Here is a 17,205-nt window from a genome sequence, read left to right on the forward strand (position 1 = left end):
GTTTCTGTCACACCCCGCCCCAGATTACCCTCTTAACCTGGATGGAATGGTGACTGCATTAGTTACCAACCCTTTTGCTGGCACTTACTGCCTATCTAACCTGTTAAATATTCTCAAACCCTTAAAATGTACATATCATCAATACACTGAACAAATTAACTTAGAACTTAACACATTTACAATACAGGGTTTCGTAGTATTGTTCATACATGAATATTACAATTTAGTGAGCCCTGACTAGGATACTAGTCACTACACAGACACATGTGTACTAACTAATACAGGTCTTCAATTAAGCTTTCTTCAACCTGACTCTTTAAGTGGCAGAGCAGCAGCAGCGAACTCTTTTGGGAACTGACCGCTACCTGAAAGGAAAACATTTCAAAACATGAGCTAGAAGCCCAGTGAGTGACTAACATTTAAGCATAACGTTCATACATAGATTTCATATTTAAAACTGAAAGCTGTTACTAAAACATGAACTTGGCAACTATTATTCATTTTATCATCAACATCATATAGCATTTTTCTTGTCTAGCTGGATTATGCCATTGTCTATCAGTCTAGAGTGGCCCTCTTGCTCACTCTTTATCATCCTTTACTGCATTACTACTTAACTAGGAATGAACCCTTCCTGTTCACTTCCTACAATCATAATTTGCATCCTTGGTTGAGAGAGAACCTTTACTCAATCCCTCAACATCATTCTATACTAAAGTGGAGTGATCTCAACACTACTAATAACAACTTTTCATTTATTTGTATAATTCTAGTTTAAGTACCGTCATACCTTAGGTTCTACTGCTCAGATACCTTCTCCGTGTACTTTAGTATCTAGCTGTTCGGATACCTTCTCCGTGCACTTTAGTATCGAGCTATTAAAATTCTAAGACAAAGCTTCAGTACCTTTTCCATGTACTTCAGTACTGAGCTATTCACATTCTAAGTCCAAGCTTCAGTACCTTCTTCGTGTACTTTAGTATTGAGCTATTTATACTTACTGACATATTCTTATCTCTTAACGACTTAGTTGCTCAAACGCATTTCTTACTAACGCATACTCATGGTCATTGTAAAGCATAGCATAAACATAATATTAAAGTGAGATGCGTTGCTACATAACTATTTGAGAATAATTGTCATAAATAGCTTTCAATAAACATGCATTGCTAAACATTCATAAGCTTTAGCATTTTTACTTAAAACATTTAAAGCATTTAGAGTCACTCACAGTTTTTGGCAATTCCCTTCATGTATATGCTTACTGTGTGTTAAACACTTAGCCAAATTCTTAGGCCTTAACTTGACTAGGCAGCAACTTCATTACCATGTGTCCATGCCTTGCATCCATGCATTGCGTTAGGAGTTCAAGCCTCCTATGCGTCAAAGCCTTCAGCTCACGCCTACTGCCCATTGCATAGCAACCTTTGCGCCCATCGCTCAGCTCATGCGCCCGTCTTGTGGCACATCGACGCATGATCCATGCGTTCATCCGATTGCGCCCATCACTCGACTTATGCACCCGTCTAATGGCACATCGACGCATGTCCCATGCGTTCGTCCGCTTGCGCCCATCATCCGGCTTGTGCGCTCGTCTTGTGGCACATCGACGCATGTCCCATGCGTTCGTCCGATTGCGCCCATCATCTGGCTTGTGCGCCCGTCTTATGGCACATCGACGTATGTCCCATGCGTTCGTCTGATTGCGCCCATCATCTAGCTTGTGTGCCCATCTTGTGGCACATCCACGCATGCCCCATGCGTTCGTCCGGTTGCGCCCATCATCCAACGCAACCTTGCGCTTATGGCTTCAATATGCATTGCATGGTTTGATGCTTCTCAGCACATCCTTGCGCCAATTCAACCTCCAACGCATGCGCTCATCATCCTTGTCAAGCCCTTAAAGCTGCTTGCTTATTCAACCCAAGCAGTTGCCTACTTGTTCAACGCAAGGGTCAGCTCCCAAGCCAACGCTTGCAACCACATGGCCGCATACCTCCTTCTCAATGAATCGCCCAATCTAGCTAATGCATAGCTCACTTAAAGGCTTTTGCGTCCCTCATTTGTTCACATACTTCTAAGCCAACGCATGTCCTAGCCCATGTATAACTCTTATCATATCAACAATGTATTAAGCCTTCCTCGCTCCGTAGCATAACACCAACGCATAGGCAGCATAACGCCAACGCATAGGTTGCATAGCACTAATCACATAGGCTGCATAGTACCAACGCATAGGCTGCATAGTACCAAGCATAGGCTGCGTCCATCGCGTCCATCACGACATACCATCGCATAGCACTGTCACGTCCAACGTTGCATGCCTCCCTCACTGCATGCATCCATTGACGCATGCCTCGCACCGCGTCAACGCATGCTCTCGCTTCACCGTATGCCCTTGCGTCGCATGCCTTCGACTGCTTACCAACGCAACATAGATTTCACTCATGCGTTCACCCTTGGTACCGACACATAGCTTATCCTTGCCTTCAACACTTAGTCTCTACAAGCCTTGATTGCTACACATACGACCTCATGCGTCCACACTTCTTCATCAACGCATGCCTACACTTTGCTTCCATACTTAGCGAAATTTTCACTTGTTATATTATCTAAACTCACACATCTAAGTATTTCTAATACTTAGAATTTTCTTCCTCCATCTTCCTACTTTCTTTATCTTCTTTCATAATTTTACTTAACACACTTGTTACTTACTTTTGTAGGAAAAATAGAGTACGGAGTTGACAGTTTCTCCCGACCAAACTCTCGAAGACTCTTTATTCGTCGAGAGAGGCTCTCCCGACGCATTTCCACACTTTTTAGACGAATTGTGACGTCAGGAGAAGTTAGATTTCTTGTAATGAGTCAAAGGAGATTTTAATCGAAATCCCAAGAGGCGCTTGGGAAAATAGATGTAGGTCAAGTTTGACTGAACCACTATAAAAGTTACAATGTCTTCTTTTCTAACTCTTTACTAATTATTTTGCATTTAATTTTAATTGCATGATCTTGTTGGTTGAGATTGATTGAGTATATTGTTACATAATTTTTTTATCACTCTTGTTATTTAGCATAAATTAGAGTTTTTATCAATTTAATTTTAAAATATCTAATTAGATCAAATTGGGTATACTTTAAGAAAAGTTAATTAAACCCTATTCACTATTTTTCCCCCCTCTAGGTTTGTCATACCGGTCCAATAATAACATGTTCATTACCATATGACTTTAGATTGGTTAGAAAATTCTTCTCTCCTACCATATGCATGGAGCAGCCACTACCAAAATACTAATCTTCTTTGATAGACAATCGTAAGGAAGTAAGAGCCACTTGACATCTTGTCTCAAACTGATGACTCGCTTTCTTAACCCTCCATTCCATTTTGTTTCTAGGTACATATATGTTAGAGCTTGTAACGAGCCATGTTCTTCTTGAATAATTCCAAGATGATGAATGACTGATTCTTCCATACAAGCAAAAACAATAGGGTCGAATATGTTCTTCTTTGCCACAATAATGACAAATCCATTTTTTCCTCTTGTTATGATTTACTTAAGTTGGAGACATTTTTCTTGTCTTGGGCATAGAGGTCAACAATGGTGAATTTTGGACTATAACAAAGTAATTTTTCTATTCGTTCCTTCTGCAACTCCAAAACTTGTAAGTCTTCCTCCTACTTCTCATAGGCTTCTTCTAGTTATAAATTATCAATCTAGATTGAAGCATGATCAGATACCCTTGAGTTACTCAAAATTTTATTAGATGTCCCAGGCTCTTCAGTATTGTTAGATGCAGCAAAAACAGCCAAGGCACAAATTTCCTCATCAGATTCACTACTTGAATTAGACTTATCAGCTGACAAAGTCATTAAATATCTTTTATTTTGTCGTCTCAGATAATTTGGGCAATCAACTTAGAAGTGACCAAACCCTTCGCATCCTCTACACTTGAAGTTTCTATTGGTTTTTATGTCTTAAAACTCGTGGTTGTAAACAATAAAAATTATTCTGAAAATTCAATAAGTTGTTATTGAATATATGTATTGCTTTTAGAAATCCAATAAACCTAAAAGACCCATGACTATTACATGAGTACCTGAATTTTATGTGGGGACATAAAAGTGGATCAGGTTTGAGTAAATAGTTAAAATGATCTAATATGAATAAGGTTGGGTGTCTTATTCTGGTAACACTATTGGATGCGGCCCACTCTATAGTTGTTATAAAGAGTTGTAAAGTGCTATAGATGATGTGATCCTAATTCATACATGTTATGACATGAGGAGTGGGGGCGTCCTATGCAAATGGGTTTGTTATAAGATCAGACCACGAAATCAGTCACTCTTACTTTATAACGTTGTTTACTGTTTAAGACTGACTATTTAAAAGTGATGACCTAGGTAACTTGACCTTAATCCTGAGTTAACTATGAACTCCTTTTTATTCGGGATTATCTTTAGATTTGCATAAGTGAGGGTTGGCTCAACAGCGCCGGCTCAATAAACCTCCATTTCAGGGGTAAGACCGGTAGATCGCTGAGGACATAGGGGCTAGGGTGCAAGAAGGAATTCACTTCTATAGAGAGGTTGTTCCCTTAAGTGTTGACTTCGGGTCTTGAACAATGGGCCCCACCCTTTCATTGGCCTGAGAGGGACTCGGTTTGTTGATTGGATCACATATCAATTGTTCATTAAACGATCAGTGGGACTTAAAGAACAAGAGGTAATCTCGGAGGTAAAACAGATATTTGACCCAGCCGTTATTACAAACAACCTGTGAAGGGTTAACTTACTAATCATGGTTATATCGAGTGGACATAATATATCTACAGTGATGGGAGTTCAACTATGGGCTTTAGTGAAGTAACCCATTAGTTAATGAATGAGGGTTAATTCGGTGTAATGAGTTGAGCCAATTAATCTCGAATCATTGGAGCCCATGATCTGTAGGTTTGCAAGGTCTCCCTACTAGCTCGTAAATAGATTAGCTTTAGAGTAGCGTGATAAGTTAATTTGAAACTTTCAAATTAGAATTAAAGGAATTAGTAATTATATGAGATATAATTACACGTTTAATTTTAAGAATAGGAGAATTAATATTTAAATATGATTTAAATATATGAAGGTGGATTTGTTTAAAATTAATTTAATATTTGATATTAAATTAATTAGAATTAATTAAATTATTTAGATAATTATTTATTAATTTTATTAGAAAATTAATTTTGCAAAATTAATAATATTTTTTATTTTTGAAATCATTTGGAAAAATTGAAAAACACAAAATAAAATTATGGTTTTTCCAATAACACCTTCAACTAACTCACACTAAACCCACTTAAGTTTTACTTCAATAATTCCAAGCATGAGCTACATCTCATGCATCCATCTTCTTTGCATGAAAGGCCTGCAATATATAGAGATGATTGGAGTGGAATTGAGGTATGCATCTATAGAGTTTTTGCTGAAAATTCGAATTGAATAAATTATTCTTCAAGTGGGTTGTTGTAGTGAGTTTTTTCCAAGTTTCCTTCATTCAAACTTATTTTGAGTCCACAACTCAATCTAAAGCTCCAAGAGAATAGTGGGGAAGATCTTGAGATGGTCTATGGCGAGATTTGGAGAAGTTTGCAGCTGAGAATCAAGATTTCAAGAAGTTCTACAAAGGTATGCCTTGAAACCCTTTTGTTATTGTATGAGCATACTTTAGTTACTGCCAAAATTAATGAATTAGAATGCTTATTGATCCTTATTACTTCCGCTGCTTTCTGATATACTCCTACAGTTTCTATCTTTATTGCCATGAGTATTGCTTAAATCACATTCACTTTCTCTTATTCTTCTATATGGTTTAAAACTTTTGTGCATAATAGAGTTGTTATTACTATTATTGTCTTTAACATGTGAAGTATGAAAGTTTCCGAACCTCATGTCCAAGCGTTCTATAACTTTGCCTAATTGTTTATTTAATAAGGACAAAGTATCAATAAGATTTTCTTCCATATCTTTGCCTTTATTTCGAGTTTGATCTTCACTAGAAACAAATTGCAAAGTTATACCTTTACCTTTCTTATCACATTTTTTTTTTATCAAAGGTCAATTCAAATGTTCGCAAAGATCCAAACAACTCATCCACCTTCATGGTAGTAATATCATGGGCCTCTTGGATAGTTGTAACTTTCATGTCAAATATTTTTTATAGTGAACGTAGAATCTTTCGAACAAGTTTTTCTTTAGACATTTTTCCACCAAGAGCAAAGGATTCATTTGAAATATCCAGGAAGCAAGCAATGAAGTCAACAATACTTTCATCTTCCAACATTTTAAGAGATTCAAACTTTGAAGTTAGAATCTGCAGACAAGACAACTTCACTTTAAAGGTGCCTTCATATGCCATGGCAAGGATCTCCCATGCTTCCTTAGCAAAAACAAAAGTATTGATAAGGTGAAAAAATTTCTTGTCAACTTTATTGTAAATAGCATTTAGAGCACGAGAATTTCCAAGGGAAGCCTCATCCTCAACTTCACTCCAGTCCTTCTTGGGCTTGAGAGAGATCTTGCCATCTTTGTCAGTAACTTGGGGATGTGTCCATCAAGAGACAACAACCTTCAGTCTTACTATCAATGGACTTAAGGAAAGTTGTCATTCTGGCTTTCCAATAGGAGTGGTTAGTTCCATCAAGCACAGAGGGACGAGTAGTTAATCCACCTTCCTTGATTATGCCATTGAATACTCAATGAACAACAATCAATTTGTTCTAATACCAATTGAAAAAAAAGGGTGGATCTAACACAGGATATAATGTCAAGTACGATGTCACTGACATTATGTATGATAAGTAGGCAACACAAAAGCAAACAGAAATATAAAAACACAGAGACTGATAACCCAATTCGGTGCAAATTCACCTACGACACTAGGACTGTGTGCCCGATATAACGAAACTTCACTATATAAAGAATTTAGCAATTACAACGAAAGTATTTATCTGATAGAGTCCCTCTTCAGTGACTCACGTACATATCTCTTTAGTTTTAAATTTAGGCTCCCCCTAAGTTCGAGCTCTCTTCACTTCCACAAAGAAGCTTCTCCGAGCTTTGTATGAGATCCCTTCAATACAACATACTTAGGCTCCCCCTAAGAGTGAGATCTCCTCACATTTATCAAATTTAGGCTCCTCTAAATATGAGTTTTCATTATCTTCAATGTACTTAGACTCCCCCTAAATGAAATATCAAATCAAACACCTCTCGAGTTCTACAATGGTTGTCGAACAAAAAACTCAACAAAAAATACAATGATTTTCAATAATAATACATGGAGGTTAAGGCTTAGATAAACCCTAAGCTCAAAACTATCAATACACACTTTTCTAATAAGGCAGCTAACTCTAAAAGAGCACGAATAAGGCTAGCTTTAAGAATATCTTTTAGGAGAGAATAGATATTCTATGCTGAAAAATAAGAAAAGTAGCTATGAAAATCTTCAAATTAACACAGACAAATAAGGAAACATATTCTACCGAATCTGCTGCCAGACGTATAACAATGTTAAATAACAATGTTTTTGACATGTTGCTCAAGTTTTACCTATAATAAAATTAGTCAACCATACTGCAGTTTTATGATAATATCAGTCAATCACACTACAGTAACAGAGGTCTTCTGTAAAAATTAACTCATAGAATTCTCTCTCAATTCTCACAATCTCTTATCACTCAAAATTCACAAAGAAAATGTTTCTCTATAATTTCTTTCCTTCCCTTTCTTCTGAAAGGTTCCCACAAACCTTTTTGTTACTAGAGAACAGTAGAGAAGATCTTGGTGGTGGTATCCTATTCGAGACTGAATAAGAGTTGCTGAAATCGTGATCACAACGAGGATTTGGAGAAGATATTTAAGAAAGTTTTCAAAGGTATTTTATTTCTTGGTGAATTTCTTAATAGTAAAGCATGCTTATGTAGGATCGGTATGGCAACCCTAGAGGGGGGTGAATAGCGTTTAATCAAACTAATTAGAATTTTTTCTAATGTGGGTCCAATTAAAAAAATTAACAAACCTTTTGCTAACAAGTAATTTAAAGAATAAATTCAACCCAAAATAGCCAAATACTTTAAAACTAACACTTTTAAGCATCCAATTTAATTTTAATAACAAGATTGATAATGGATATAGAAATTCAAGAACAACCAATCAAAATAATCCAATATGAGCAATTAATTTCAAGAACAAAATTTGCAATTAATTTCACACAATAAAATATAATAAAAAATTAATTACAAAATTAAATAGGAGAGGAATAGAGAAATTGACACTGAAAATTTTATAGGGGTTCGGCACAACTGGCCTACATCCATTTCTTAGGCTCCTCCTGGGTATATCACTTTGAACTTGATTCTTTCCATGGCTTAGAGTCGAACCATACAACATTCTTTTTTCAGGTGCAAGAACAAACCCGATCTTTTCCACAGCTGAGGATCAAACAATTGCAACGACTCTTTTTTTGGGATCAAGAGCAACTCTTACAATAGTTTTGAAAAATAAATAGCACACTGGACAAACTCTCTAAAAGAGTGGATTTACAAATGTAGCACTTAATGAATCAATCCTCACAACATAAAATAGCTCTCTAAAAAATAAGATGAAAAGAAGAAAATTGAAGCTTGGAGAGAGAGCAATAATAGTGGCTTAATGAGTTATGGAGGATTGAAAATAATAAAAATTATTGTTATGATTTAGAAAGAATATGAGTTTAAATATAGAGGAAAATTTGTTGAAAACCACATTTAATTTGGGTCATCGGATCTTCGAAAAGAAAAATCATTAGTGGAGATTTTAAACACACCTAGTCATCATACACAAACAAAAAAAAAAAAATAATAATATCTTTTAAAAACCAAACAAAAAAATAAATATTCACCATGTGTCCAAAACTAGTTGTTAGACACAAACATAAAATAATATTAAATTTATTTTCTTTTTAAATTCTTTTTTTTAAACCAATCCAAGAAACGAAAGCTCACCATGTGTCACTCTTCCATTGCTCCGAGTGGCAACGGTCCACTATGATTAAAAAGAAAAGAAAAGAAAAGAAAAGAATTTGTCACTTCATCAACTTGGAATTTTCCTCTAAGTTTGTTTCGATTATATTTTCTTCATTTGAGCTCTGATTTAAGTGATTCAAATTGTGTTGAAATCTTTTTTCCAAGCTTTACACAATAGACTATTCAAAACAATAAAATTGTTATTGAGTAAATTTAAGTTTGTTATCAATAAAACATTAATTAATTAATTAATTAATTTGAGATTAAGGGTTAAAAAACCAACAACCTAATTTAAAATATGTGTAAACTTCTTTTTGTGTAATTGAAACATATGTTAAAAGCACACACACTTCCACACGGATTCAATCCTTTCATAATGATCAAATCCTTGATTATTATTGACATCTGTTCTTTTTTAGTTATTACTCTTATTTTACTCATATTTCTCATATCACCTATTGTATTTCGATTATTAGTAATTGTGTCTTAATAAAAATTTGCTAAAAATGACTCTCATATACTTATAGTATATGTGGAGTCAGATACACGAAATACTCAATTTAATACTTTTTGTCCATGTATACTTATATAAACAAAAACCGACCCTACCTGATCAGGTTTATTTTAGATCTAAAGCAAGTTGGGTGCATCCCAATTCTTTTCAACCCTAATTGATTTGCTTGTACATCGTCTTCTTCTTCGATTTTGTGAGAGAGAGAGAGCCTAATCTAAATTAAGTGGAATTTGGGCAAACTGAGGACCAAACCAAATTGAACTAGTTCAGCTGATTCGTTTCAAGTTTATACTCCGTTCAGTACCTTTTTTTCAAGTGTTGAATAAATCAAAAATAAATTAGGTACGAGATTTAAAGTCTAAAGACTTATCAGATATACTTAAATACATGTTACATTCATCAGGTTTGTTCTAATTATACATTTGAAGAAAAAAAACTTTAAAATATATTTCAAATGTTGGGATGATGCCCTAAAGTCTCGTGTCCTGTAGTTTGTAAACAGTTTGTACGAATGCTTGTGATGTATAATATATGATATTTATTTCACTTCTTGACTTTGCACATTGGATGTTTTATTTGCTTTACCACAAACCAATAAACTAAACTTCCTGATTATCATTATGTAACTTAAGCATGTATGTGGTGACATACAAGAGGATCATGTCTTAAGTGATAACCAAAATGGTCTGTAGTATATGAATATAGGAGGAAAACCTTATCCTAGTAACATTACAGATGCGGCCTGCTTTGTAGAATAGTTACAAGTGTTATGACTTGCTACAGATGGTCTGATCCTGATCATTCGTGTGGTGACATGCGAGCAGGGGTGTCCTATACAAAAAGTTTGTATAAGGTCTGACCACGAAGTGTTAATGTCTCGTTATATAACGTCGTTCATGACAGAGACTTCACTTCACTAGGATGACTATAGGTATCACGACCTCAATCCTGAGTGAGTTGGGAACTCCTGCCATTGAGGGCGGTCCTTTGATTTGCATGGGTACGAGTGGCCAGGTCTCCGACTCAAACTTACCACTTTGAGGATTCGTTTGATTTAGGAGCTGGGAACTCAGCTACAAAAGATGGAATTCACTCCTTCCCCGAAGCAGGGGTAAGTAGATAGATTGCTAAGGGTTAATTCCGGGGTTTGAACGATGTGGCGCCACATTCCTTCTCATGGCTCGAGAGGTGTCTACACATAGTAGGACTATGTTGTATTGTTCATTAGAGGGATCAGTGGTACTTAAGGAGTAAGATGTAACTACAGGGGCAAAACAGTAAATTGGCCTAGCTGTACTTACGAGCATCTGTGAAGGGTTATCGTATTGATGATTGGTTATATCCGATGGACACAGAAATATATCTGTGGTAAGAAGAGTTCAATTTTCGGTCTTTAGTGGAATGCCTGACAGTTAACGGATGATGGATCTCGTGGCTAAAGAGTTTAGTCAGCTATTCACGTACCGTTGGAGCCTCGAGCCATAGGTCCATAAGGTCCCCTTGGTAGCTTGGATACAAGTTGAGAATCTATTTTTGGGTCAGTTTGAAATGTTCAAATTGACAAGAGGAAGTTTGATTATATATGATATAATTGAACTAGTTAATTATATATGATATGATTGACTAAATGTATGAGATACATTAATTTGGAGGAATTTGGATATAAATATGATTTATATCAAGTGGAGGAGAAAACACTATGGTTAATATATGATATCAAACTATAGGTTATGAATATAATGTGATTATATTTATTATTTTATTAATTGGACAGTTATGAGATAATTGCCCGGTGTTTTCTCCGTTGCGTTAGTAGGAAGTTCAATTCGGTTTTCGTAACTGAAGAATAAAATGAAAATTGCTTTCATTTTGCAAAGAACACGCATATTAGCTCACGGTGTGTATTGCATTCGATCACTTAGTAATTCAAAGCCTATACGATAGCTCACATTTGCTAAACGACCTCTTACACCCCCGTGTGCATTTACTAGACGATCGCTTATATTTTACTAAACAATCGCTTAGCGTCCGAGCTTTTCTAAACGATCATATAGATGATCGCCTAGCTTTTCCTACACGATCGTGTACCTCACTTAAACGATCAAGCATCTTGACTATACAATAGTCATTGTCGTCTCCCACTTGCTTGATTGTTGTATACGATCTCTTTTCCTCCTCACCTTTACCAAATCCGAACAGAGCCCACCCTCTGGATTCTCACTCCGAGAATACTAAGGGCTCCAAGTGATGATGTCGTCCCCATCTTCCTGCTGTTCATGTGAAGTCGTTCGTGGTAGATGACCGGAGTGTTGCTGAACGATAGCCTGTTGTTCTAGCGAGAGCGCAAGGAGGCCATTCGTGGAGAGAGTGAGATTTCAAGTGAAGAGAGTCTTCAACTGGTATGTTTACTCGTTCTCTTGTTAATTTATCTGTAAGCATACCGGTAACTTAGTTATTTAATGCATATCTCTATGTGTGAATGTATATGTGGAAATTTTATCACAATGAATTGGAAAGATCTGTTTCCCCTCATAGATACTCTTGTATAAGAGTTCCTTCATAAAAAAAGATTTTTCACATTACAAAATAGTTTAATTATATAAAGATGGATGCAACAGTAGTATAAAATTTCCGTCGAATGTCAATATTTCTATTGATATTTCCATATTTCATCGATTCGACATCGACATGATGGATGAATCAATATTTTCATTATATCGTAGAAAAACCCACGATACACAAAAAATCATCATCAAAATATCACTAATATAATTATAATATAAATAATAGACATATTAACTTGCTTAGAAATCATAAAATATTTTATTTACTCATTTAAATTTATTTTTTGAATTTTTTATTTTTATAGTTTTTTCAAAAAATCATCGAAATTGATATTTTTTTCGATATTTCAAATTAAGATTTTGATATGTCTTTTGAGATCGACATTTTAAACCTTGAATGCAACGTATGCACCGATTTTTTATTTCTCTTTCATTGCCATCCTCATTTTGATTTGGTAGGATTTATTTTGGTTAACACCACATCAGTGTTGAATGGGCACTTCCAAATACTATGCCCCATTTTGCAAGTTGTTTGACGGTGGATATTTTGAATTGAGTTATTATATGTAAAAAAAAATTAGGTGACAACTACTACTAAGAAAATAAAGGAGCCCGACAACTTTATCTATTTACTCATTTATTTTTGTCTCAAGGTGGGGTTTCTTTCGTCCCATAAGATTGTGATCTTTGATTTAGGATTTTAATTTCCTAAAATTCTAGCTAAGCTCATATGCGTCCAATTTATTTGTTTATAACTAAAAATTAAAATGGCCATGTGTCTATTTTTATTTCAACTTTCAATTTCATCAAATTTGTATCTTAAATAATTCTATTTTTTTCAAAAAATGCTATCATGAACATTTTTTTTCAAAAATCCTTTAAAAAAAAATCATGTGTATTAAATGAATTATAAGATATAAATTTGGTGCAAAATGGATGGAATTTAAAAGAAAAACTATGGTAGAACTATTTTTTCTTAACTTTTATGACTTTTAACAGAGTTATTCAACCGTTAATTCTTTCGATAATCAAATTTAATTTTTTACCCAATTAATATTTATTGAAATTAGTGAGTTTTCAAAAAAATTTACAATAAATATAAGTTATCTAATTTAGTGAAAGTTGTATCTTTTGGTAAATATTGCAATAAAATTTCAATCGAAATTTGATCAAGGTGAAGCACACTACCATTCTAGTCAATTTTGATTTTTTCCCCCTCCTAACTGAGTATAAGTGGACATTTTTTTTTTAATATTTTTTGAAACATATTTAATCAGCGTAGTATAGTCAATAGTATTAGTCTTTAAAAATACAAAATCTACTTATGTTAAATACCAAATTTTACTTTAAATTAACAATATAAAAAACTTATTTTCTCGCAAACAATATATGTATAGTCTAACTTAAATTAAAAATGCTAAAGTGAGCATCCGTGTAATTGACATATACCACGTTTTTTGATACAAGAGGTTCAAATCTCTATATCCTACTTAATTTTTTTTTTTTTTTTTTTAAAAAAACAACGTTATTAATGAGCAATACTTGGTTGTTTCTTGAGTTGCATCTATTTTTGTGCAACTTACTCTAGTTAAACAATAAAAAAAATTAAAAAGAAAAAAGAAAAAAGAGTAGGATTGATGAACTTTAAATATTTTTTTGTTCTATCAACTTTGTATGCGTTGTAAATTTTTTTTTTAAATATTAAAAGAGTAGTTATTCTCTTACATTGAAAAGGTTCAAGAAATTGATGAGCTCCAAGTACTATAAAATTTATGACTTTAGTTTCAAATCATCCTAATTAAAAGCAGTTTAAGCTTGAACATATTAATTGTAGTACAGTTTGAGATTATAGAAAAAAAAATGTTAGTGGTACAAAAATCTTAGAGTTGTGCTATTGTAATTGGGATCATAAAAGAATTCTATATGATTCTAATGACTTTTCACATATTAAATTTCTTTATACTAGACCATTATCTTTTTCTCTTGTATTTTGAAAATTCCAACATAAATAATTGTGTTTCATAGTATTTTTGGGGTAATTGCAAATATAACAATCAGACCGAAAGTATTAACAAATACAGTACAATGTGAAGAATTTGCAGATATAGCAAAATTTAGATTTAGGTCTCAAAGTTTATCAATCATAAACTATATCACTTATAGAAATCTATTATCAATAGATATATATTTTTCTACTGCAATTCTTTAAAAATGTTGCTATATATTTAATTGAGCACTGATTAGTCGTAGCTCCTTTTCTTTACCAACACAAATAATAATAACAATAATAATAATCATATATATACATATTTGTCATATGACAAATTTTTATTAGACAACTGTCTAGACTGCATAAAGATAGATACAACCCAAACAATCCTAAGCTTTTGGAACTTTTATGAAAAAAGTTGTTTATTTCTGTGAGAGTTTTTTCCCAACCTACATCATATCTACAAAATTAACCTAGTGGAAGAAACAAGATGAAGCGAATGTACTATATAAACCATCAAGATTGAAGATCAGAGTTATAAGAGTTGACCAAAATGAGAAAGCATCATTTCCTCATCGTGTGTTTCCCTGTTCATGGCCATATAAACCCTTCCCTTGAATTAGCCCATCGTCTCACAAACTTAGGCCATCATGTCACCTTCGCCACCACCGTTCTTGGTAGCCACCGCATCACGATCAACAAGAAGAACAAAACCACCTTATTATCTTTCACTACTTTCTCTGATGGCTTTGATGGCGAACAACAAACAAACCTCAACAACAAATCCACTCGCACCACCACTCAATTCTTCTCTGATCTCAAACTCTATGGCTCTCAATCTCTAACAAATCTCATCATTTCTAACCAATCTCATAACCCTTTTACTTTTGTAATTTATTCCCTTTTGCTTCACTGGGTTGCTGATGTTGCCACTAATCTTCACATCCCATCAGCTCTTCTTTTTGTTCAGCCAGCAACACTTTTAGTTTTGTATTACTATTACTTTCATGGCTATGGTGATACCATTCCTAACCAAAAATTACAAGGATTGCCCTTACTTACTACCAATGACATGCCATCTTTCCTTTCCCCTTCAAGCCCTCATGCTTTTCTTCTCCCTTTATTCAAACAACAAATTGAAGTATTACTCCTTGACCAAAAAAGTCAACCAAAAGTAGTACTAGTCAACACTTTTGATGTTCTTGAGATGCAAGCCTTGGAAGCAATTGATGGGTTGAAAATCTTGGGAATTGGACCCTTGATTAATCCTAATTTTGAGCCATCATTGTTTGCTAATGATGATATTATTCATGATGAATATTATATTGAATGGTTGAACTCTAAGCCTAATTCATCTGTGGTTTATATTTCTTTTGGATCTTTGTATGTGTTGAGTAATACACAAAAGGAGGAAATTGTGCATGCTTTGTTGGAAAGTGGGTATACATTTTTATGGGTAATGATTGGTGGAGAAGATGATGATCAAAAGCAAGGGATCAAAGAATGTTTATTATTAGAAGGACAAGGGAAGATTGTGTCATGGTGTTGTCAAATTGAAGTATTGAAACATCCTTCATTGGGTTGTTTTATTACACATTGTGGTTGGAATTCAACATTAGAAAGCTTGAGTTTTGGGGTGCCAATGGTGGGTTTTCCACAACAAATAGATCAACCTACTAATGCAAAGCTTGTAGAAGATGTGTGGAAGATGGGAGTGAGAGTGAAGGCTAATTCACAAGGAATTGTGGAGAGGGAAGAAATTAGGAGATGTTTGGATTTGGTAATGGGGAAATCAAGAGATGATGAACAAAGGAAAGAGATTGTGGAAAATGCCAAAAAGTGGAAAGCTTTGGCTACACAAGCTATTGGTGAAGATGGAACGTCATGCTTCAATCTTAAATCTTTTGTTGCAAATATTGATCAAATTAGTGGAGTTCAAATAAACGATATTTAGATTGATAGTGTAATGTTTTAGCTATTAAATTATGTTATTCGCGATCATTATATTTTATAGTAAGAAGGAAATTATTTTGTGTTTTTGTATATATTTGTTAAAAAATCATACTATGCGCATCTTTTTTCTAATTTTATTTTGTAGTATATGACGACAAGTTTTAAGAATTTAATTTTATATGTTAATAATAAAAAGACTAAAAATCTAAATAAAATTTGGTGTTATAAAAAGAATGGAGAAATATTTTAACTTTAGAGTTTTTATTAGGAATCAATTTAGTTCCTTTATTTTTTAGTTTAAAAATTCGTTAGAGAGGTTGATTATGTCACAAAAAGAAACTTAATCTAAATTGAATTAAATACGTGGAGTTCGGAAATGAAACTTCTAACTTCGAGATTGATGGTACAAATACTATACCAATTGTTTAAGAATTTTGTTCAGTTCAACTACATGTGAGGTGGGAGAAGTATTTTCTAATTTCTTAATTAAAAAACATGTGTCTTGAAGAATATTCAAGTGGGCGTGAATTTAGTTGAGATGGGACAAAAAGTATATCTATCTACTTTATTTATTATTTTATTTTTTCAATGTAAAATAGAAAGATATCAATGACATTATTGCAAGTGGAATTCCAAGCAATTGAATAGATCGCAGTATATGGAGAATCACGAGGCAGAATATCTAATGGAGATTTAAATATATTATCTTACATATAGAGAAAGAAATAAATGTTGTAAATACTTGAGTAAAATTACAAATTTCTCCTTCATATTTTAGTATGCTATTACTTTTTCGTCCAAAACTCTTTTGTTAGAGATAATTTCCACTCAATTACATAATCTGACTTTATGGAGTTCGCAAACTACCAATTAAAAAAGGAAAATTGAAGTGTATGACAAAATTTAGGATTTCTTTTGAAAAAATGACAAAATCGGCCCATAATTTATTTGCCCTTATCTGGTTTGTAGTTATTGACGAAATTATAAATACATACTAAGTGTAGAATCATAAATAAGGTCAAGTTTGTATCCAGACAATTGTTATTTTCCTCAAGAAGAATGTCCTCTTGATTTTTCTGATGTAGTTAACGTAATCTGCATATTTTATTATTAATTTAGATTTTATTTAACCATTTTTC

The 17,205-nt window shown here is 33.7% G+C and overlaps 1 protein-coding gene across 1 annotated transcript; it reads left to right on the plus strand.

Moving 5' to 3' along the window:
- Nucleotides 1–14,571: 14,571 nt before the first annotated feature.
- Nucleotides 14,572–16,184, plus strand: LOC120067776 (UDP-glycosyltransferase 75C1-like). Its single transcript, XM_039019358.1, has one exon. The coding sequence runs from the start codon at nucleotides 14,667–14,669 to the stop codon at nucleotides 16,065–16,067; it is 1,401 nt and encodes a 466-aa protein (XP_038875286.1). The 5' UTR covers nucleotides 14,572–14,666; the 3' UTR covers nucleotides 16,068–16,184.
- The last annotated feature ends 1,021 nt before the right edge of the window (nucleotides 16,185–17,205 follow it).

The sequence above is a fragment of the Benincasa hispida genome, chromosome 12 (genome assembly GCF_009727055.1).
Source record: "Benincasa hispida cultivar B227 chromosome 12, ASM972705v1, whole genome shotgun sequence".
NCBI lineage: Eukaryota > Viridiplantae > Streptophyta > Magnoliopsida > Cucurbitales > Cucurbitaceae > Benincasa > Benincasa hispida.